The sequence below is a fragment of the Diadema antillarum genome, unplaced genomic scaffold (genome assembly GCF_040938485.1).
Source record: "Diadema antillarum isolate AM-2024a unplaced genomic scaffold, OU_Dant_1.0 seq00000392_RagTag, whole genome shotgun sequence".
Classification (NCBI taxonomy): Eukaryota; Metazoa; Echinodermata; class Echinoidea; order Diadematoida; family Diadematidae; genus Diadema; species Diadema antillarum.
The window spans coordinates 582,700-605,127 of NW_027271387.1; the positions used below are offsets into that span (position 1 = coordinate 582,700).

The 22,428-nt window shown below is 37.0% G+C and overlaps 1 protein-coding gene across 1 annotated transcript in view; it reads left to right on the forward strand.

Moving 5' to 3' along the window:
• Window positions 1–22,428, forward strand: part of LOC139731974 (uncharacterized) — a 46,727-nt gene that overhangs the window by 16,945 nt on the left and 7,354 nt on the right. Inside the window, exons 11-26 of the mRNA XM_071642848.1 lie at window positions 605–757; window positions 1,411–1,551; window positions 2,753–2,841; window positions 3,102–3,132; window positions 8,562–8,658; window positions 9,633–9,872; window positions 10,545–10,815; window positions 11,411–11,654; window positions 13,101–13,196; window positions 13,898–14,002; window positions 14,810–14,881; window positions 18,475–18,591; window positions 19,909–20,052; window positions 20,837–20,992; window positions 21,783–21,905; window positions 22,221–22,277. Of these exons, the coding sequence (XP_071498949.1) occupies window positions 605–757; window positions 1,411–1,551; window positions 2,753–2,841; window positions 3,102–3,132; window positions 8,562–8,658; window positions 9,633–9,872; window positions 10,545–10,815; window positions 11,411–11,654; window positions 13,101–13,196; window positions 13,898–14,002; window positions 14,810–14,881; window positions 18,475–18,591; window positions 19,909–20,052; window positions 20,837–20,992; window positions 21,783–21,905; window positions 22,221–22,277 (2,136 nt within the window). The remainder of the gene's footprint in view (window positions 1–604; window positions 758–1,410; window positions 1,552–2,752; window positions 2,842–3,101; window positions 3,133–8,561; window positions 8,659–9,632; window positions 9,873–10,544; window positions 10,816–11,410; window positions 11,655–13,100; window positions 13,197–13,897; window positions 14,003–14,809; window positions 14,882–18,474; window positions 18,592–19,908; window positions 20,053–20,836; window positions 20,993–21,782; window positions 21,906–22,220; window positions 22,278–22,428) is intronic.

A 22,428-nucleotide genomic window follows, 5' to 3' on the forward strand; every position in this document is an offset into this window, starting at 1 on the left:
ATTAAATTGTTCAACTCAAAGGACCACCATATATAGACCAGTGAGAGGGTGTCAACATTTAAGAGTTGACGTAGAGCCATAGCCTGTCTTCTTTTCAAATAACAATTCCATTACACAGCTAGCTGGTACTTATCATGTAATACTACAGAGTTGCAAAGTCTCTATTTCAGCAGGTGCCTTCCTGAAATACTTATTTATGTTCTTCATATCCTGTCTGTAGAATATAAAAGTCTTTCTGATTTGTGAATTGTTTTTGCCTATTGAGATTCATACAACACACATTGCTCTTTGAAACCTCCATGAATGTTATGTAGGAATGTTTGCAGTCCTGTATCTGCTCATCTCATATTTTCTCTTAAGCAAAAAAGATACTTGATACATTCATATTTGCACAAAACAGAGTTTTATTTCTCTTTATGATTGAAGGATCTATTCAATTTAATGAAGTATATTGTCATGTTGTATAATCATCTTTTTTGGCCATGAAGAAGTCTTTAAAGTTACAGGGCATTACCTTAATCCTGATTTGATAAAGAGTGTGTGAGAGGGTGGAGCATGTTGAAGTACTGACCGGATGCATTGATATATAAATTTTTTTTTTCAGGCATCTCGGGTGAATCAACTTCAGCTGGAGTTGGATTCCACCCAAGCAGACCTACAGGCAGCCATTAGGAATGCTGAGGACCTGGAGAGGTCAAAGGTCAAACTGGAGGAGCGACTGCAGCAGCTTCAAAGTGACCTCAAAAGCCATGGGATGGTAAGAATTGCCGTTGACTGTATATGATTGTTTTTCAAACATTAGGTCTTGATATTAACTTGAGTGCTTCTAAATACAGACGTTGAGACCATTATTTCAAAATGATTGTAATTTGAAAAAATGTATCATAATCAGATCAAGTTGTGTTAAAAGATTTGTTTGCTAAAAGCATATGAATGTTAGCATTATCCATCTATCGTACAAATATATAAACATATATTGTACACGTATATTTCACAGCAGGCAGGAATATATCTTGATATCATAACAAAGTGGCTTGACAGGATATTCAAATGTTGAATATGAAAAGAAATGAAGCAATTTGATATTACATGTATGATAGGAAATACAAAGCTTCATTCAATTTCATACTTATTGTAACAGATCCACATCTTTGCTCAAATATGTAGCACATAGGATATGTTTTTATGACTGAAAGTGGATTTTGTAATAGTCGTGTATACAAGTGTAACTTAACAATTATTCATTCATTTATGACCTATCAGCAGACAAGTGGACTTGAGAGTATTGTGTCATGCTAACACTTACTGCCCTGTTGGATCAAAAATTCCTGTCTTTTGCTTATGATCAGTTAAGAAGGCAGAAAATCATTAGATTATTATTAATATGTTTCATTTCCACCGTATGTCCAGGTGAGCCTGACCATTGCTGAGTACCAGGAGCTCAAGGCTCAGGCCACTCTGGCCGCACTGACCGATGGCGATACTCCAGGAGGAGGGAGAGAGAGTGGAGCTGCAGGGGAGGTGTGGATGAGGCTTGACCAGAAGAACAAGGTGAGACATTTAATAATGGGTGGTACTTTCTGTTTGAGAAAGACACACACACAAAATCCAACATCCATTGCTTGCATTCTAAACATTAGACAGTGCTCATTTGCAGCAATATAAATGCCTCTTACACACATTTCACCCTCATCATATGTATCAAGCATATCCTGCATGCATCTGGAGCATTTTTCGGTATCTCCTTTGCATCAGATTGATGTCTAGTGTCAACCACTGTCATGTCAAACTATTAGACCTGTTTTCATGCTAGCTGGAGAACAACCTAGAGTATTCATTACTGTAAAACATGATATATTCGCGGCATGGAATTTTCGCGAATTGGAGCCGACAGCCTTTTTCGTGGCATGAAATTTTTGCGAATTGCTACTGGCATTCAATGCATGTAGTGTAGACAAAAGCTTTCGCGTGCATTTTAATTTCGCGAATTTTGGCGCTCGCAAAATTCGCGAAATTAAAGTGCACGTGAAAATTCCTCGTTTTGCAGTATTGGTTGGGTTCGGCACAATATTTAGAAATTTTGTGGCACATCCAGTACCTCAAATTTGGCCTCAAATATACATAATTTAAAATTGTATATGCTTAAAAACTATGTTATGTTCATGGATGGATTTAATCAGTCCGATAAAAACGGTAGGGTTTAGGGCATTTGAATAATTCTATGGTGTGATATATCTTACAAATGAAATTTTGGAGATCAGTGTTGGAGATCTGTTCACTATAAATCATTCTGTTATGTACTTCAATTGATTATCAACACATTTCTATCAACTGAATGTGAAGATAAAGCTCTTCAAGATACTTAAAAATGTGCAAAGTTTTGAATTAGATTCCAGCAGAAATATTATCATCACAGCCCATTTTCCTCAGCCATAAAAAGTTTCCTTTCAAATTAGAAATAAAAAGGAAGGCCTCATGTGTAACTATGACCATCAAGATGCACGGAAGTTCTCTTTTCTTACCATATTGTCATTGCTTTTTTCTAGTTTCATTCTATGTACTCCTCATCTTCTGCAATTGTGTTGCTATCCAGAAGAGCTGTCTTTTCACTGCATCATACTGTATATTTCCAATCATAGCATTATAATCATAATCGTACATGTAACTGTGCTTCTCTTGGTGGGCGTGGTCTTTGTGTCCTATTCACCCTGCTCTCACGATGTCACTGCTACACTCATCGATGATTGGACAGGAATTACGCGAGGTTCAGGAATTATATAACCAGTCCGTGAGAGAGAACGTGAGGCTCAAGCAGACTCTCAGGGACCAACAGGTCCATCCGTTCCAAGCAGGTGGACAGAGCAAAGCTGGTATTGGCTTTCAGGTAGGACTGAACATTGATCACTCTTCATTTTTCTCCTCCCTCACTTGAACATGCTAGAGGTTTGTTTGTTTGTTTGTTTGTATGTATGTCTTCATATGTGTGATGCATGGTGGTGCATGTACATGAATCTGCAGGAACATTTTGGAGCTCTTTGTTCCTGTAGGATTACATTCGTACATCATGTTTATCATGATCTTTCATGGTCAGTTACACATAGTGGACCTACAAGTCGCTTGACTCTTCTCAATGTTTGAATTAATTGAACACAAATGGAAAGAGCAGACTCACCTTCCACTGTCTTTATGCATGCAGATGCTTTGTGACATATAAAGTCACTGTCATTCAATATTTCACCACTTGCCTGGCATTTGTCAGTATGTCATTTACGTACATTGTCTTTCACATTTCTCTTTTTTCCTCAATCTATCAAATCTGTGCTCTTCTGACCATTAACACTAGAATTCTCTGGCAGCACTGAATGGGACACTTATATTCTGACATTTTCCTCTTTCAGAAAGCAAAATTGGTAAAAGGAAATATAACATACATACATTTATCAATCCAGTGAAACTCTTTTTGATTATTCCTTAAGTCATGACATGATTTCATATGCTTCTGGCTCAGGTTTGTCTGTAAATGTTGACACTCATACATCATTTATTACAAACATATAAATTCATCTGTCTTTCTTATTCTGTGTATTGTTGTCATGGTAATTGTCATGACTGTGTTGAATATCAAAATGAATATGTGACTACTTTTGAGTGATTATATGTTTTATACTTTACTTCTGTATTTTCACCTCAATAGTAAAGGTTGCCCTGTTCTTACCTTGTTCATCTTTTTAATCTATTTATGCATTTTGTACAAATTCCATGTTTTGATGAATATAATGATGATGATGATGATGATGATGAAGATGAGAGTTTTCAGTTATCATAGAAGCAAAATATTATGGCAGAAGTCAAGATCAAAACTCCAAAGGATGATACTTGTGAATAAATTTGAAGGGATGCCAGTAGAATAGCAGAGTTGTGTTGAAAATGCTCTGGTGCCATGACGTTTGAACAGTATTAACATTTTCCTATGGTTTCCGTACTCCAGATTTAATTGTTCATTGAAATATATGATTATCACAACATATCTGCATGTGCAAATGTTCAACCAGTTAGATTTATGTTAAATTTGTTGCATTGATAACCTATTTTGCAAGTGATCCTCATCCATGGCAAATTCACATTGTTATCTCTTGGTATGTGGTGTTCAAAGTACTAGGAGTGCCATGACAGAAGATTATCACTAATCACTGGATGATGTTTTAAAGGGGATGGCTAGTAACTGATCCCTGGGAATCAGTGGGAATGCTGAGGGATGATTGTTCCAATCCTTGTGGGATTCATTTAAGAGTACATTATATATCTATTCTTGTGTGAAAATTATTTGCTTCAGAATGGTCTCATATTCAAGTAATGTGCAGTTTAATGTTTCCAGGTAAGCGTCCCTGGTCAGTGATGGGGCATTAATCTGCACATTACTTGAATATGAGACCATTCTGAAGCAAATAATTTTCACACAACAGTAGATATATAATGTACTCTTAAATGAATCCCACAAGGATTGGAACAATCATCCCTCAGCATACCCACTGATTCCCACTGATCGGTTACTAGCCATCCCCTTTAAGTCATCCTTTCTTGTTCATATCAATATATTTCTTTTGTAGATTATATTAGTGTAAATATGACAAAAACTACTGATGGTTAATTGTTAATTTTGAGAAGTATAGCAATTCGTCTTTTCACACTGTAGCAATTATTTTACATTATTTGTGCACTATGCTCAAAATCATCAAATTGCAATCCTTTCACAAAAACTGAATAGAATAATTGTGTTAAAACTTCTGTCAGTTTTCATCTGAATAATCTACAAAAATTGTCAATTTACCTACATGTTAGCACAATAATTGGGAATAAGATTGTATAAATTGTCTTTTTTTATCAATTTAATGGTTTGGATAGACATAGCATGTCATATATGCAGGCAATACTGGATATTTTTTTTTTTTATTATTGTCATTGCCAGTGCGTGGAAGTGGAGACCAATCAATATGTGCAATGCCATACCAAATTATGTGCAATATGTGCATCCATACCAAATTGATTGACTCACAAGCCCTGGTCTGTGCCAATCTTGTAGTGTTTGTATAGATCAGCATTGTAATGACTCGCCAGCCTCTCCTTTTGAGGATCTTAGAGTGCATTTCATACAATTATATGGCTTCTGTGAGACCACATATCTGCGTGGTGCTCGCCTGGTAGCTGCCCTGTTTTCTATGTCAACATAAGGACGAGGGAATTGTGCATACGGCGGCATTGCAAGGATTTCCATTTTAACACTACTCTCGTGTAGTATCGATGGGGATGCATTTAGCAGCTCTCGCTTTGGAGTAAGATACAATACCATTTACCCATGATGAGAATCAAGCTCTATCGACGTGCAGATGAGGACCGTCCAGTTCACAGCTGTTGCTTGAATGGAGCCGTTGAAATCATGTATGTGCAGAGTATAGTGCCTTCAGTAATTTATACATCAAGTGAGAAATGCGATCTACTGGCTTGATAGGAATGCTTGTGAGGTGACTAATAGTTTCAAGAATGATGAATGCTCTACGACCAACAATAGCAACCTCTGTATTGATATGTTGTCAAGTCTGAATGGCTAATTCATGTACGTAATTTGCAGTTGACCGATATGCTGTAATTATTCTTATCATTTCCATGTTGGCCTAGCTTTTGTGAGTTGAGCGAGCTCTCTAGGGAAATCATATGGTATTGCTTATTGTGTCATCTACATTGTACGTGTAATCAATCATGATATGTCCTTTAGAATATGTACAAAAGGAAGATATTTGGTCTGATTACTTGATAGTAGAAATACTGAAATGTGAATTAGTGATATGCAGGTACAGAAATACTGAGATGTGAATAAGTAATGGTAGCACTTGATATTTCTCGTATGGTTCTGTCAGTATTGTAAATAATACGGTAGTCATTATTGTGTGAATGCTGTTTTGCCTTGTACTCAAAGAAGTAAGACGTTAAACGCATCTTGAGTTTATGAGTAAATATTGTATCGTATTGTATCATATTGTATTATAGGTATCAAATTATATTGTACCCTATTATTTTGTATTATAGTAACTGTAAAAGTGATTTCTTTCGCGGTGGTTTTATTTTCGCGCTTTTTGTGCTTTGAGGTTGAACCGCGAATTTAACATCACGCGAAAATGTTTTGAACTCGTCGCTTGTTACTGACCACGAATTTAAACACTCGCGAAAAAGTCCGCATTGATGGAAACCGTGAAAGTTTCTGTACGCGAAAGAAACCACTTTTACAGTATATTGCATTTATAGTTGTATTATGCTGGATGTATTGTGTTGTGTATTATATATATTAGCATTTTGCTGTTCTATTATGGTCGGAATGTCATTTTTTGTGAGTATAAATTCAAGCATGCAGTTCCTGATATTTTTCAGTGGTCCCTATTGTTTTACTAACTCATCACCTATAAATGTTGATCCTCTCAGAGGAGGCCTAAGTCCTTGGAAATACCATCAAAATCTGAGGCTTTGCAAATTTTTATGGTGTTAAAAAGTTCATAATCAGTTCAGTGGTTCTTTTCAGAAATGATAATGTTTAAAGTTAATCGTGTGCAATATATGTGTCCTGTATAAACCATCCTGTTGTCCTTTCATTTCTAACGACAGTAAATTGTGTAGCAATACATGATGGTATAAAAGCATGCACAATTTAGGTCAGTTAATAGACAAGGAGTGAGCTGTAATGCAATAATCTCAGTAGACATATTATCCACTAATTATCTTTTTTTCTGGGGGGGGGGGGGGAGGGGGAGGGGTGTCTTTAATAGCTATTGAACATATTGTTGATGTGTAACAGCTGGTTTGTAATGGTTAGCTCTGTATGTGAAAAATCTTGCCATGACTAATAGCTCGATCTGCATTGTTTATGCAGAGCTGTGATTCTGCAGCAATGTACCCTACACATGCCCGGACTACTGCACATCCAATAATGCCTCTGGAATTGTATCTTGTATTCTTCACTGTAAGGCACAGTCTACCTTTCCTAAGTCGAATCTATTTGGAATGAAGAAATAACTTTGACTTGATAGAGCTCAAGGCTTATGAAGGATTAAAATCAATAGAATATAAGAAAAGAGGACTTGAAAAGACCTTTGACTATGATAGGCTATTATTCAACTTACGCAAGGTCAACTTAAAGGGATGGTACAGCATTGGTGGAGATGAGAATTGGGCTTTTAACTTTTTGAAAGATACCAAGAAAACACTTATGATATAGTACAGAGCAGACCATTTTAAGAGGAATTCAAAGTTTATTCGTTGAAAATCGGGTTTGGAATGACTGAAACATCCAAAAGCAAAGTAAAACAAAGCGATCGTAATAAAGTGTGGGTCCCACACCTTATTAGAATTGCTCTTTTTTGGATATCTCAGCCATTTCAAAACCAATTGTCATCAAATAAATGTTGAATTCCTTATAGAATTACATGCTCTTTCATATTTCATACGAGGTTGCTCATTATCTCACTACAAAATGTTAGAAACCTGAAATTCCGTCTCAACCAAAACTATACGATCCTTTTAAGCAAAGTTGACTGCATTTGAAATTTCAGCAGTGTGGTATAGATACCAATATCTGTGCCAATGCAAAAAGAGTGTGTTGCATCTTTATCGTGTTCGTCATCTGCAAAATAGTGCTTTATGCTAGTCCTGAATTTATTTTCCTTTTTCTATTAATTAAAGTGCCATTTGGAAGCAATCAATTTGTATTGTTTGTATTATGATTAAGTGAATTAGAGGAAAATTACAGCGCAATTAACAGTTAAAGCTCAATGGTAGAAATGATGGTTGGCATTCTTCTTTAGAGAAATATTATAAATGTTTGTTCTTTGTGGTCTAATTCACAGATTTGTATGTGTTTTTGATCCTTTGTTGCAGTGGGAAGAAACATGATCCCTACAGTCCTGCCAGCAACTATAGATGTTTTTTTATATGCACCAGCATTTACATTGTATACTGACCATGTATAATTACATGCCAAATTGTCATAGTGTGTGGTGACTTCCACATAATCTTGTTATACAATATGTAAAAACTGTTTAAATTACTTTTTTTTTCATTATGTTTGCATATTTTCACTGGTTTATCAGTTTTGTTTTGTGGCATTCAAGTAAGATAGATTTCTTACTGTGATACATAGTACTGTACAGGGCCGGCGCAGTGTTTTCAAAAGTGTGGAGGCCCACTTCCGGGTTTAATGAGCTAACAAGCAAAAAACAAAACAAAACATAAGGTCCTCAGCTCATCTCTCCCCGTCCACTTCCGGGTTTCTTCAGCTAACAAGCAAAAAAAAAAAAAAAAAAAGGGTCCTCAGCTTATTCTCTCCCTTCCCATTTTAGTGCCACTTACGTACTTCCGGGTTGAAAAAAGTGTGGGGGCCCAAAGTGATGACGCCTTATGTATTCCTTTGTATGCTGCCACAAAAAGTGTGGGGGCCCGAGCCCCCACAGCCCCCACGGCTGTGCCGCCCCTGCTGTACACTTTGATAGCAAATGTTACCTTGTCTTCTTACTCTGCAGAATGTTTCAGCTGCAAAGCCATGTGACTCAAAGTCCATACAAACTTCTCCTCTGAGGCAGCTAGGGAGGGGAGCTCTACAGACCAAGGTTATGGCAGGTGAGTGTGTTGTTTTGTATAAGTAAGTTCTGCTTTGAATGGAAAGTGGTGACAGCTGATTGACTGCTTTTTAGACTGTCTGTGCATGATGGAAAAATATGAAATAAAGAAATATGATTTTGATGCAATTTAAAATAATGCTATTGCATCCAAGATTGACATTATTCAAATGAGGCGACAAATGAGATGCAAAAGTGTGCAAGTAGTCGTACAGAAAATTTGTGAAATGAGGTACTTATGTAATCAAGTCACCATACAAGATAATTGATTTGTCCTGTGATCCAAGATTGTGACATGAGGCACTGAATAATGTCAGAAGCGTACAGAACTAAATGACATCGAAACTTTCTTTTATGTGTCTGTGCTTGGTATATTACAAATGAACCATCAAGGAGGATCACAGTGGATGAAGTCCATGCAGAGAAAAAAAAATAACAACATCATAAGAGTGCATGCTCTACTTGCCATTTATACCTGTCTTTTACAGAGGTGAGGAACTTGACCAAAAAAAATCTTGTATTTCTGGAAAAAAAAATCCATGCCTCTGAACAATGATATAACTTTTACTCCATGATTTAGAAGGGAATAGTAAAGCCATAACACACTAGAGTCAACAACTCCATTAGAAATTAATTTTTACTCCTTAAATGATTCTTGAAAATCTTTGTCAGTCTCAGCCTGGCTTGCAGATCTCTGAGGTTGATTGCTTTCCATTGTTATGATTACTTTTTTTTTGTTACCATTACAAAGTGCGATGTTTCTTTTTTTGTTCTGATATCATTCGTGCATATACTTTATATTGATTTTGATGAACTGTCCTTTAATATCAGATGAATGAAAGTCAAATTGACAACATGTACTGCTTTGAATCATGTTTTTTTTTTCTTTGATGGAAAAAAATAAACTATTGAATTAATTTGAATTGGTTTGATGGGATTACCAAATGTTGAAATTAATCCAAATGTCTCTGGTAGGAGGTGAAGAAGTATCACTGGAAGATCTCCTGGGCTCCGTCACAGTCCCGGCATCTTATTCCTCAACCTTGAGCCACGCCCCTATCATCCAGACACCGGAGGGGTTGCTCCAAGCAGACCTTCCATCATCTGGGAGGTTCATCAGCGAGGAGGCGATAGAAGAAGAGGAGGATGCAGAAACCATGGCAACCAGACCTGCCATGGATGACAAGTTTGACCTTGGTGGTCTTCAACTAGCCGGTAAGATTTGCCACATAACATATATATTTTATTTTATTTTATTTTTTATTTTTTTTTTTGGGGGGGGGAGGGTTTCTTCGTTCATATTAAAGTGTGCTGGATAAGGCTTAGTTTAAGCAATAAATTTGGCAAATTTTTGACAGAAATGTATAGCATAATTTGAAATCACTTGATTTGTGGTTGGCTTCAAGTATGCTGAAAATGATGAGTTATAAGATTTGGTCCAATGCTGCAATTAACTGCCTTTTACATGATTGTGGCTTTATTGATGAATGATCATCAGTACAAAGTGTTGAAAAAATAAATTGTATACCAAGAGGCAGCAGATTAATGATCATCCTGTATATTTTCTTTTTTTAATGAGTCAAAATGAAATAAGTATTTGTATTTTCTGGTATGTATGCGTATCTTCATTAGTTTGTTGACTATCGTTTGTTTTTCTTACTTTGTAATGCATTTTTGCTTATGATAGAATTCTTGATTTACTTTGTGTTATGTTTAGTTGGAAGAAAAATGAGAATGAAATAAATGAATGGAATTGAATTGAATTGAATTGAAATAAAGTGAAGGAAAAAACTGTAACTCTGTAATGATGGAAAAAAAGTTTTTTCTTTGTGTGTGTGTGTGTGTATATGTTGATAATTTTGAGTATTAATCATATCTTAATTTCAGTGGATGAGATTGACAGATTACAAGTTGGATCCTCCATGAGTGATGACCAGGACTTTTCCCTGTCCTCTGAGCCGCCACCTCTCCCTGAATCAGCGCCCCCGGGCCAGCAGCAGAAGACCGGTCGACGACGCACCACCTCCACCTCGTCCGACGTCTCTGACCTGGCCCCAGCACCCCCTCTCCCATCCATACCACCACCTGTTGCCCATGGCAACGAGATGGATGAAGAAGATGGGTTTGATGGTCCTCTGTCTGGAGAACCATACCTACAGTCTTCTGTCCAACATCCTCAGTTACGGTATGCCTGCAAACCTCGGTGATGAAAATCATTATGAAGATGATAATTATTATGATGGTGATGATGATTATGATTAGGGGGATGATGATAATGATAATGAAGATGATGATAATGATAATGATGGTAGATGCGAATAATAAATGATTAGGCAGAGTGCTCAATTCATATTTTAGTATCAAAATTGGAGGTTTATCTTAAGGAAGGTATGTGACTTTCTACACTACCCACATCATAAATCTGTGTGTCATCTTCTCTTTAACATATAAGTAGGCAAAAGTATAAAAAATATCAGAATTACATGCAAGTGTGTCAGATGTGGTGTGGGATAGTTGCTACTGCAGTCAAAGTTATTGCAGTTAAGTTAAATCTTGAGTAATCAAAGGCTATTTCTATACCTGTCAAAATGAAGTATATAACCCTCTATTATTCATCACCTTCCCACAGGTTAACTCTTTTATTACCACAGGCAACAACACCGCATAAGATGGCTATGGTATCTAAATGAGGTAGTTCTGAGGGGGTTGATAAATTCAGTTGATATATTTTCCTCTTTCAATCTCTTCCTCAGCATCCCCGCTTCTTCCACTGAACCGGAGCTGACCGCCTCCCACTCCCAGGACACTCACATGGGCCCTGCGGAGCTCCGCCTGCCAGCCGCCCCAGGTTCCCGCGGGCCCCCTGTGGCCCCCAAACCTGGCACCCCTCTCTGGCTGAAGAAGATGCTGGATTGGCAGAATGGGGAGAAGGAGAAAGAGCACGGCGAACTCGGCCGCCTTAAGACCAAGGTGCTAGAATTGACCAAGACAACCAACGTGAGTTCGGAATTTAGGAGAAGGTCCAGATTTATTTATGGGATTTGTGGATCTTGATTCAGCATTAACATTTGTGACCCGCTACAACAAAAAGGTCCTAAAGTCACGCACGGTCGAAGCCGTGAAAATCGAGTTTGAAGTCAGAGCATTAAAATTGGTCAAAACTTACGATTTTCTGATTTTAATATATTATTGGAGTCTATTATTATTATTATTGGAGTTCTATCATCTGTCGAAATTTTGAAGCAAAATGATCAAAGGAAAGACCAAAAAATAGTGTTTTTCTGAGCCATGTTTTTTTTTGGCGTTTCAACGAAGCAGAAACTGGTTCGAAAATTTGGATTGAGCGCCACAGATAGGTTCCGCCCCTAACAACGACCAGAGCGATCTCATTGGTCAGTTTGCTGCTTGCTGTTAACCGAAGCGTGAAGCTCGCACACTGCCCAGTCGACTGGTGCGTGCGGGCGGGGTGCGCTATGCTCAGCCGCTTCTCACATCCTGGTCACTGATTGGTTGGTGAGGAGACCGCCGACGCTGATGTGCTTGAATGAACTCTTCGGGGGTTGCTAGGGTTTACCTTCTATTGTCCAGAGGTGAAAACTGATTTGCGTGTCCCTTGATCGCGATTGTGTTGAAAGGAAGACTTCTAGGGCGCTTTTCTCGAAACAGTGATTTTCCAGACGTCTCGACATGCTCTCTTTTTAAACATCGATATCTCCGCAGCCGATTATTTTTATAAAATATGTTATATATCAATTTAAAGCAGAAAGATTAGGGGATTATATCATGCAATTTTCAAATAATCGACCTCGCCCGACTTTAGGATCATTTTGTTGTAGCGGGTCACATTTCATATTTGGTCTTCTTTACCTACATGATTGATACCTGTAAGTTAATGTCATTGTTTTAATCTGGATTCTGTTATATTTGCATAAACGAGCATTCATCTTAATCTCATTGTAAATACTTGTGGAGTGCAGTCACTTTGATTATTGTGTGTAGCTATCTTAAGCTCACAAATCTATCCTGCATTGTATTGTAATATGAACAATATTTTCAGGTGATCTACAATTTGTTCATTTGTCTAAGTACACATGATTTAAGAATAAAACATTCAAATAATAATTGCAGATATGTTTACTACAATTACAACCATATGTGAGTAATGTCTTTGGGTGCATGCAGCTATATTATAAAAATATTCATAACTTTGCCCATGTCTACTCTTAACCCGTTGAGGCCGAGTCCTGAGTATACTTGGGCAGGGGTCTATGGGAAATGCGTGTTGTAGCAAAGTCAGCCCATCCTCAATGGGTTAAAACTTTGTGTTCATGTAGTTTCAAAATACAACGTGTAAAAGAACAGTTGAAAATGCCCCCCCCTCATAAAATCAGGAAAAAGGAGGAAGAACTTTTCTAACTATCAACAATAAATGTTTGAACACAGCATCAAGAAGAAGAGCTGCGGCAGCTGAGGGTTGAGCGAGACCAAATGAAACGTCAGCTCCAAGGAGCCAGCGATGCCAGGGAACTACAGCACAAGGTAATACAACTCAGTCAATATGCAATGTACCTACTAGTATTTCCTATAATTATAGCACCATATGCAAATTTATGTTTCAATGACTTTAAGCCATTGCTGGTTGAAATCAAGTGTAACATATATCAAATGCTCAGGGAGTCATATTTCTAGGAGGCAACAAGTTTAGATGGCAGTCAAGATATCATGAATATACCCCAGCTATGAGAGATTTTCAAACTGTATGTTCCTTGTGATGGCTGTATTTTCTGATGTCACAGAGCACATCACCTAAAAAAAGTCCTTTCCTTCTTAATAATTCTACCTTTCACAATTACATTTTATATACTTAAGATGAAATATGTCATAAAACATATCATAAGCATTGCCTTGACTTGAGGAGAAAATACAAGATCAAACATGAATGGATCTTGTGGTGACCATATTTTCAGATGTTGCAGAGAACACAGCCTCAAAAAAGTCCCTTCCCTCCTTATGATTCTGCTGTTCACAGTTACAGTGTAAAGACTTACAATATATAATATATGTCATGAAACATATCATAAATATTGCCTAGCCTCGAGGAGAAAAGACCACTGCTAAGTATATTAGAAATCCTCTAAATGCATGTACCAGAGAAACTTGGGAAACATGTATCTCATACTCTGCACAAGGCCATTGATTAAGAGCATAAAAACCGGTGCAACATTATTCTCATTGCCCAGCTCCAGAGCCGTGACCTTGAACTCGAGGAAAAGGAGCGACAGGTGACGAGACTGAAGACGGAGATGAAGGAGAAGGAGATGGAGCTGGTCCGTCTCAAGTCACAGGTGGGTCCAGGGTCTGCAGGAGGACCGCATCAATTCAAGATTACAGCTGGCTCCTTAACTAGTGGGATAGTTTTGAAAACTTCTCTGTAGCATTTGTTCAGCTTTTAATCTATGGTGTAAATGCTTGTTTTGGTGGAATTCAAACTAATTTCTTACATTGCAGATATCCATCTGCAATGTACTTGTGCTAAGCTTCTGATTAGATTTACAATGTAATTATACCCCAGAACAGTATCTTATGGGAGTGATTTATCAAATCAACTTTTCTAAACAATATATTCAACACTACAAATGAACTTTTTCTTGTAAGCAGAGGGAGAACGAAACCAAATATGAAATGTGACAGAACAGACAAAACCAAAAATCTGTAGTATGAAAACAAACACAAGTAGACATTATGTCCACTCCACTTGGACCACTGCTTCTAGCTGTACCAGTAGTGTATATTTTAACTACAACAACATCTTTTCTATTAAATACAAAAAAACAAAGCAAGTGCCATTACAATATGAGATTTGTGAATGTGAACCACCTGGTTATAAGTGTATTTGGATAATAAGTTTTCAGTGATAGGCCTATGTTCACACAAAATCCTTTTCCCCTTTTTCTTCCTGGAGTCATCACAATTACCATTTGCAACTTTGCTTTAATATAATGATGACAAACTTTTCTTTCTGTGGTGGAATATTGTTTTAGTTAATTATTTCATGGCACAGACTAGTGTGCTTTAGGAGATGGGATTACTTCAAAAAATAAAACTGAAATTACCGGCTAGATAATGCTCCTTTCCTATCTCCTTACCCCAAGTTGGAAGCCTTGTCTCACGCAGACAAGACTAGTAGTTCAGAAGAAATGATCAAGTGGAGACTAAAGGACCAGGTAATGTGTGTGGAAAAAGGAAATGGAGATGGTGCGCACCTTCTGGCATGGTTTTGCTGTGTGCGGCTTAAACCTTTATGGAGATTGTCTCACCCCCGCCTCTACTCAAATCCTCATCACCCTCCCCATGCTCACTTTGGTGTTCTGCAGCTTTAACAGTGGTGTTTCACCCCACCCTACCCCACCCCACCCATTTCAGCCACTTTCCATTACATCTCATTCCCATCTTCTGCTTCAGTACCAGTGGTGTTTCACCCCTGTCCCCCCACCTCCATCCACCAAAAATCATTCTACCACCCTCCCCCTGCCCCATCCCTTCCTCCTTAACAAAGCTATCCCCCTTTTGACAAGGTTGTGGTGATGTACAATGTATGATTAATTATGAACATTTGATAACTAACAATGTAATTTACAGGGCATGATGACAAAGCTAACTGTGCTTGAAAATGATTCTTTCTTGGAATAATCAATTGAGTAAATTCTAGTTGTATCATTAGAAAATGTGCCCTTTGACTAGAGATGTCCAGTTTATTTGGCCATACCCCAATATCTGGTACAGTATTATAAACTTTTATTCATATAGCAACTTCAAATAGCCTATATACTTTGGTCTCATTGAAATTAAAGCTCAAGATCTAGCATGTCACTTGCACCCGTGCTGTTAATGTTGTGGTTGCACTTTGGTATAGTGGAGGAGTCCTAGACTGTAAATTGGTGGACCCAGGTGTGAATCACATATCCATAATGTCCCTCTTAGCCCATCTGTATCTATGGGTTATACCTGACAATGGTATATTGGTGGCAATGATGATAATAACAGGGCCCTCTCGAACAACATCGTTTACACTGAAGAGGCTACCCAGTGCAAATTAAGCTGTATATACTATTGTATTGATTTAATATCATATTTGTCATTAATGTCTTTTTCATGTGACAGATTTTTTCATGCCAATGAATGATTTTGATACTCTAATTTAGTTCCTAATATAGAGGCCAGTAACTACCTGGAATTTATAGTAGTGTGAAATTAATGTAACTAATGCTTGAAAGATATGATGCCTCACAAACCCACTCTTTTTTTGATTTACACTTCTTGTTTTGAAGAACACTTGTCATGCACTCCAATGTATCATCAAATCCAGCTTTAGAAAGAATTTGGTACCTCCCAGAATTATGATAATTCTGAAATACATGTGGAGTGATATATGTAACCTTGTATCACAAAATACACTATCAGTAAAAGACAGTTTAAAAAAATCTTGATCAAAGTATAATGTAGGCATTCCAGGCTTTTAATTCATCCACATTTCATCTGGCATGGTCAAGGCAAACCAGTTGAAACCTAACTTCAAAAAGATGCTTCCAACAGCATAATATTTGGCAAAGTACAACTGTAAATTCATCTCACACATGTGCCATCACATAAAAGTAAAGAGATCATACTCCGCAACTGCACTGTGTAGGACTTTTTGCAGTTCTGAAAAAAAAACCAAACCCAAAACCAACAACAACAAAAAGAAATCATTTTGGACATGGCCTCATGCATACACCCATGGAATTTTGTCCAGCCAAGTTTGACCATGTGATTGCACTCATTTCTCTTGCTTATCTCCTGGTCATCTCGTGGCATAAATGATTAATAAAATGAAATCAGGATCAACCCCTGACCACATGAGAAAAATTCCCCCAAACCAACTCACCCACAGAAATTTGATAAATCTTGATAGAAGAATATTTACTGTGAATTTAAAAGATAATATCAGGACCGATTTATTGCCACTTTAAAAAGAATTCAAAACAGCAACAACCCCAAGTTCCCCCAAACAAATTCCAATACTAGAAAAGCAATTCACCCATAGAAATGGTCAATCTGTTTGACCATAAAATTTGGACAAGATATCAACTGAAACCTGAAATCTTAAAAATGCACAGTAACACAAGTGTAACTTTCCACCCTTTCTTTCAATTATTTGACCCATTGAGGATGGGCTGATTTTGCTACAACATGAATTTCCCAGAGACACTTGTCCGAGTATACTCGGGACTCATCCTCAATGGGTTAATACCAAATCTACCATAGCAACAGTTGTAAACTTTTTAATTGTGGGACATATGATGTGTACATTTCTGAACCAGATGGGATCTTAAACAAATCAATGGACATGCTTCATTTTTTTTTTTTCATCCATGATCTGGAAATGTTGAGTTATCATGCAAAAAAGCTCATGACTTAGTTAAACTTTCATTATCAGCATTAAAAGAATAAATTCTTATAAGAAAATCAATGCTGCTGAGTGAATATTAAATACATGAGATTATGTACGATGAATGTGTCAATGGTAGAACTAGTCATTAATAGTGCATGCACTCATGCTGTTAAATTGTATTTGTGTTTGGTATGTGTGCCCTTGTGATTTAACCCTTTGAGCACCATGCCTTTTACAAGCATGCTACCTCCAGAGAAACACGTACCTGTATGTCATCAGGGTCACAGTTACACAAACATTTTGAGGACTGCTAAATGTCACATTGACTTCACATAACTTGATAGGCTACTTCTTCATTAGGCCATATGCCTCAATTTATAGATATGATGGAATATCTGTTCTTTATTCGAGCAATATAAACACTCAGATCTTTCTGTAATCAATATCATGATGAGAGCTAGAAAAGTACAAAGAGAACTTTTAATCTTTCACAGAAGAGTGCATTTTTTTTTTAGCTTCTGATGAAGCCAGTTGTTCATGGGGTTACTATGTATATTTCACATTTGCATTAATCTGTGATGTTTGCAGTTTATAATTTTGCCTTTCATATGATAGTATATTTTGATCTTGTCTTTCCAGTTAAAGTACCCAATTTCTGAATTAGGCTTGACATTTGTGCAAAGTATCCAAACAGCTAAGAGTGATACAAATTATCCTTTACATAAATGAGCACTTTTACATTAGGACTGATGGTACAGAACCCTATCAGCATATCAGATATGGTCAGAATTAAGAACTTTGTGGTGCGACAGCCAAAAAAAAAAAAAATAATAAAGAGATACAAAGAGGATTTGTGGAAGCAGGCACACAAGACTAGAGATAATGCTAAAATTAACTGAAAATGATATTTGTCAGATGTGGTTTGACTCTTGTTTGGTTTAGTTTCTCATGTTATCTCAAAATTTGACTATGAATTCACTTTCCATGGATGACAAACTATTTCATGATTGTGAGAAAGATGAATAATTGCTTAAAATGAAAAACAACAGAAACTTATTTTATGACAGTAATATTTGCATGCATGGTACCTTGGCTATGGTCATAATGTAAGTGAGATGTGGTGAACTTATTCATAATGTTTTGATATAGCAATATCTCTTCCTGTAGGTTACCAACCTCCTGATGGTAACATATATACAGTACCATGCCATTTGATACAGTAATTCATCTGTTTCAACATGTCAAGCTTTTCTTTTTTTCTTAAGTCATCAACCCGTACTACTAGTAAACTGAGATCTATTGATATTTACTGCTGAATAAGCAAACAAAAATGTGGCAGGGTGTTATCAATTAATAATTACCCATAATTCCTCTCCTCTGATCCAGCTGGAGAGAAGCCAAGAGAAGCTGCGAGAGAAGGAACAGCTGATTCATTCCCATGATGCTCAGCTGGGGAGGCTGAAGGCTGATCTCTTGAAGAAGGAGAATGAACTACTGTCAAAGGTCAGATTCTGGTCCAGTGTGGCTGAAATTCATTGCCTGTAGAGAGAAAAGCAACAGAAAATGATAATATTCATGGCAACAAGAAATATCCACATTTCAAGTGCTTTAGTGTGATGTTCCTTTCCTGGGGAAAATGTTTCCTTGTGTCTTGTGTTTTGTTCCAAGAGTTCAAAATACTTTGACTTGAAAGGAGAATGGAACCAAGTATATTTGTGGATTGAGAGAATGCAAGCAATTATATAGTAGTAGAACACATCAGCAAAGTTTGAGGAAAATCAGGCAGTCCGTTCAAAACTTATGAATTTTTTATAAGTTTTGTTACCACCATCGCTGGATGAGAAGATTACAACATTTGATCAAAACATATACCCTGCATTATCTTGTATGCTGAAACTCATTATCATACCATATGCATGTATATGCATCAGACTTATAGTTGAAAACTTTTGAAATTTTTAAAAGTTTTGAATTGTTACTGCCATCCCTGGATGAGAGGATAACATCATTTGACCAAACATATACCCTGGATTATCATGAAACTCATTCCCACACCATGTGTATGTGTATGTGTTAGTCTTTCAGAGGACATTGCTATAACTGTTAAGTTTCAAAGTCCTGAAAGAGATGTGCACAAACTTATACAGTGCACTCGTGTTATACTAAACACAGTTATGCCAACATTCTTGTTACAAGGAAGTAAAAGTTCAGGTCCCAAAATTATCATCTACAATGAATAAACAATCAATTGACAATTGACAATTGTTTACCTGTATGTATATGTGTACTTATATTGTTTGTTTGTTCATTGTTCTTATTATCTTCTGTTATACTCTGTTGTAATGTGATACGTATGTACTCTGTTCTACAGCACCATGAGTATCTTTTTAGGTAGAATGAGTGCTTTATAAGAGTCTCTCTATTATCATTATTATAATTATAATAATTATTATTATTGTTATTATTATTATTATTATTATTGTTATTATTATTATTATTATTATCATTATTATTTTTGTTATTGATATTATTGTTGTTATTATTATTATTATTATTATTATTATTATTATTATTATTATTATTATTATTATTATTATTATCATTATTATTATTATTATTATTATTATTATTATTATTATTATTATTATTGTTACTATCATTATTGCTATTATCATTATTATTATTATATCTTTATGTACCTTACTGATCAGCTACAATGATGTTTTAATATAATGAAAGAAAACTGCCGGTCCCGCAGACTTTGTTATAATGGGAGTCACCTGTACCACTTTTCTGCTTCCATCTTCCCATGGTGCACAGGAGAGCTCCTTACAGCTGGCGACAGACCAGCTGGAGAACCTGAGACAGCGGATGAGGCTGAGGGATGAGGGACAGTTGGTGGAGGAGCAAGGCAAGCTGCAGGCAGCTGAGGTCTCCACCCAGCTAGTCTCACTCAAGGCTGAGGTACAAAGAATTGTAACCTGTATGGGGTGACCTAGTGATAGACTACACACTCAGTATTTGAAGAGTTTTATCACAGAATGAGCTGAATCCATTCATGTTAAGTTGACATATTTGTGATTGAAGCTGCTAAAAAACAAAGAAAATAACAAGAAAATACAGGGTATTTCTGATAATACCTTCTAGAATATTCCTTGTTATGTTACTAGTGAAGTATTACTGGACTGGAAAGATTTAATTTTGCTCTACCAAAAAATGGTGCTTACCTCATTTTGCGATAAAACTCTTCATTTATTCTCCAGTTGGAGTACAAGTGCATGGCATATCACAGCATATTTTCTTTCTCCAGGCATGCATACCCTGTTGGGATTGTAGGCCTATACATAAGTATGTCCATGATTTTCATAATGGCTATTTATTCTATACTGAACTACTTCAAACACTGAATAAATGCTGCCTATTTACATAGACGAAGGCCACTTTGTCAATCAGTTGCAATAAAAACAAGTCAATGCAAGAACCATTGATTTAGATAAACAATGGCCTGTCAGACCCTTAGGAGCATTTGAGACAGATCTTTCACTTTTCTTGAAATCTGGAGGGGGGGGGGGGTGGGCATTTCATGAAGCATGTTGTATAACAAATCTGTTGGACAAATTTGCTCTCAGCCAATCAGGTGCAAGGATTTCAGTAGCTTATAACAGTTTGTCAGAAAAAAAAATTTGACAAAGTGATTCATAAAATGCCGCCCCCTGTATCTCTTCCTGAATTCCCCGACCCTGTGTAGAACAAGAGACTCCAGAGCCGAGTGTCCGAACTGGAGCCATTGGAGAGCCACGTCGGGGAACTGAAGACAGAGCTACGGAGGAGCTCTTTCTCCGCCCGGGGCCAGGATGCCATGGAGAGAAAGCTTCAGCAGGCTCAGAAGATGCTCCAAGAGAAGGTAATTATTAAACTTTTTGAATAAATCCTGCAGGAAAAGGGGAGGGGAAGGATAGAAAATTCATATAGGCAGCTGTTGATATCCACACACTTTTATTTATGGTCCTTTGAATCGAGTAGAATATTGTTTTGTTCACTGCCAGAACAGATTATGAAACTGTGATGTACCCACATCCTTCCATTGGATCTGATTATAATCTCGCTCAGCTATTTTCACTATTACTCAAAGTTGCATTTCAATGAAATATTCTAGTTTTGCCCTTTACTAAATTGTTGTCAACCTGTCTTCACTCTTAAGTATAACCTGTAGTTCTGGATGGATGGATGGATGGATGGATGGATAGATAGATTGATAGATAGATAGATAGGTAGACAGACAAATAGACAAATAGACAAATGGATAAATGGACAGGCGAGACAGGTGGACGAGCATCATAGCCCTGTCGGATAAAAGACTTGTTCTCTTATCTTCAGCAACTCCCATGGGAACAGCCAATGAGTGTTCAAGATTTCTTGCTTATACTATTCTTGTTGGTGTTGTTGTTATATTGTAATCATACCTGTGAGCCTTTATTGATAAAGCACTTTTGTTTCATACAAAAATCAAACCAACTAGCCCAGCTTGACTAATTGTGGTTTTAAGATTCAAGTTTCATATGCCTTGTTCAGTGATATATTAAACCCTCTATGCAACCTCCAGTTAAAACTCCAGAGGAGATGTTTGGGAGGTCTACTTATCTAAGATCCAAGAAACCACAAACTAATCCTTTACCCCTTCCATCCCCATACAGACAAAGAATGAGTTAAGACTAGAGGAAGACAATGCTTGCCTACAGGAGAGGCTTAACACCATCAACACTGAAGATGCTTACACAAAAGAGCTTGAGCAAGACCTCCGCAAACTGGAAGAACAGGTAGGTTTCATCCTTTCAAGAGCCTTTCACTTTGTAGATGGCACATGTGTTTTAGTGTTGCATATCGATAGGACAGTGTAAATATTATCTAAAGTATTATCTATAGTCTGACATTTACCGGTAGTTACGTGTGAATGATGCCACTAGCTGTCGTGAACAAACTTTTCTGTGCAGCGTGTTGTACCATATACTTAAGAAGAAGACTTTTCCGTCCATATTATCAAATCTTACACTTGTGGGACTGGTTATGCTAGGGATAAACTTTCTCTCCTCTCGGTAACCACAGATTATCATGCCCCTCATTGCTTCCCACAGGTGGAGACTTTGGAGCATGAGAGAAATGAGGCAGAGCTGGCTGTAGCTCCCCTGAAGGTAGGTAGAAAAAGAAAATTCACTCTCCCCTCACTGTTGCTGAAAATGCTGACAAATTTATGCTGCGATCAATCTCCCATCCAAAATTGATATTAAGAGAAAATATCAAAAGCATGGATAGGATTGGATTTGCATTGAGAATTAGATTATT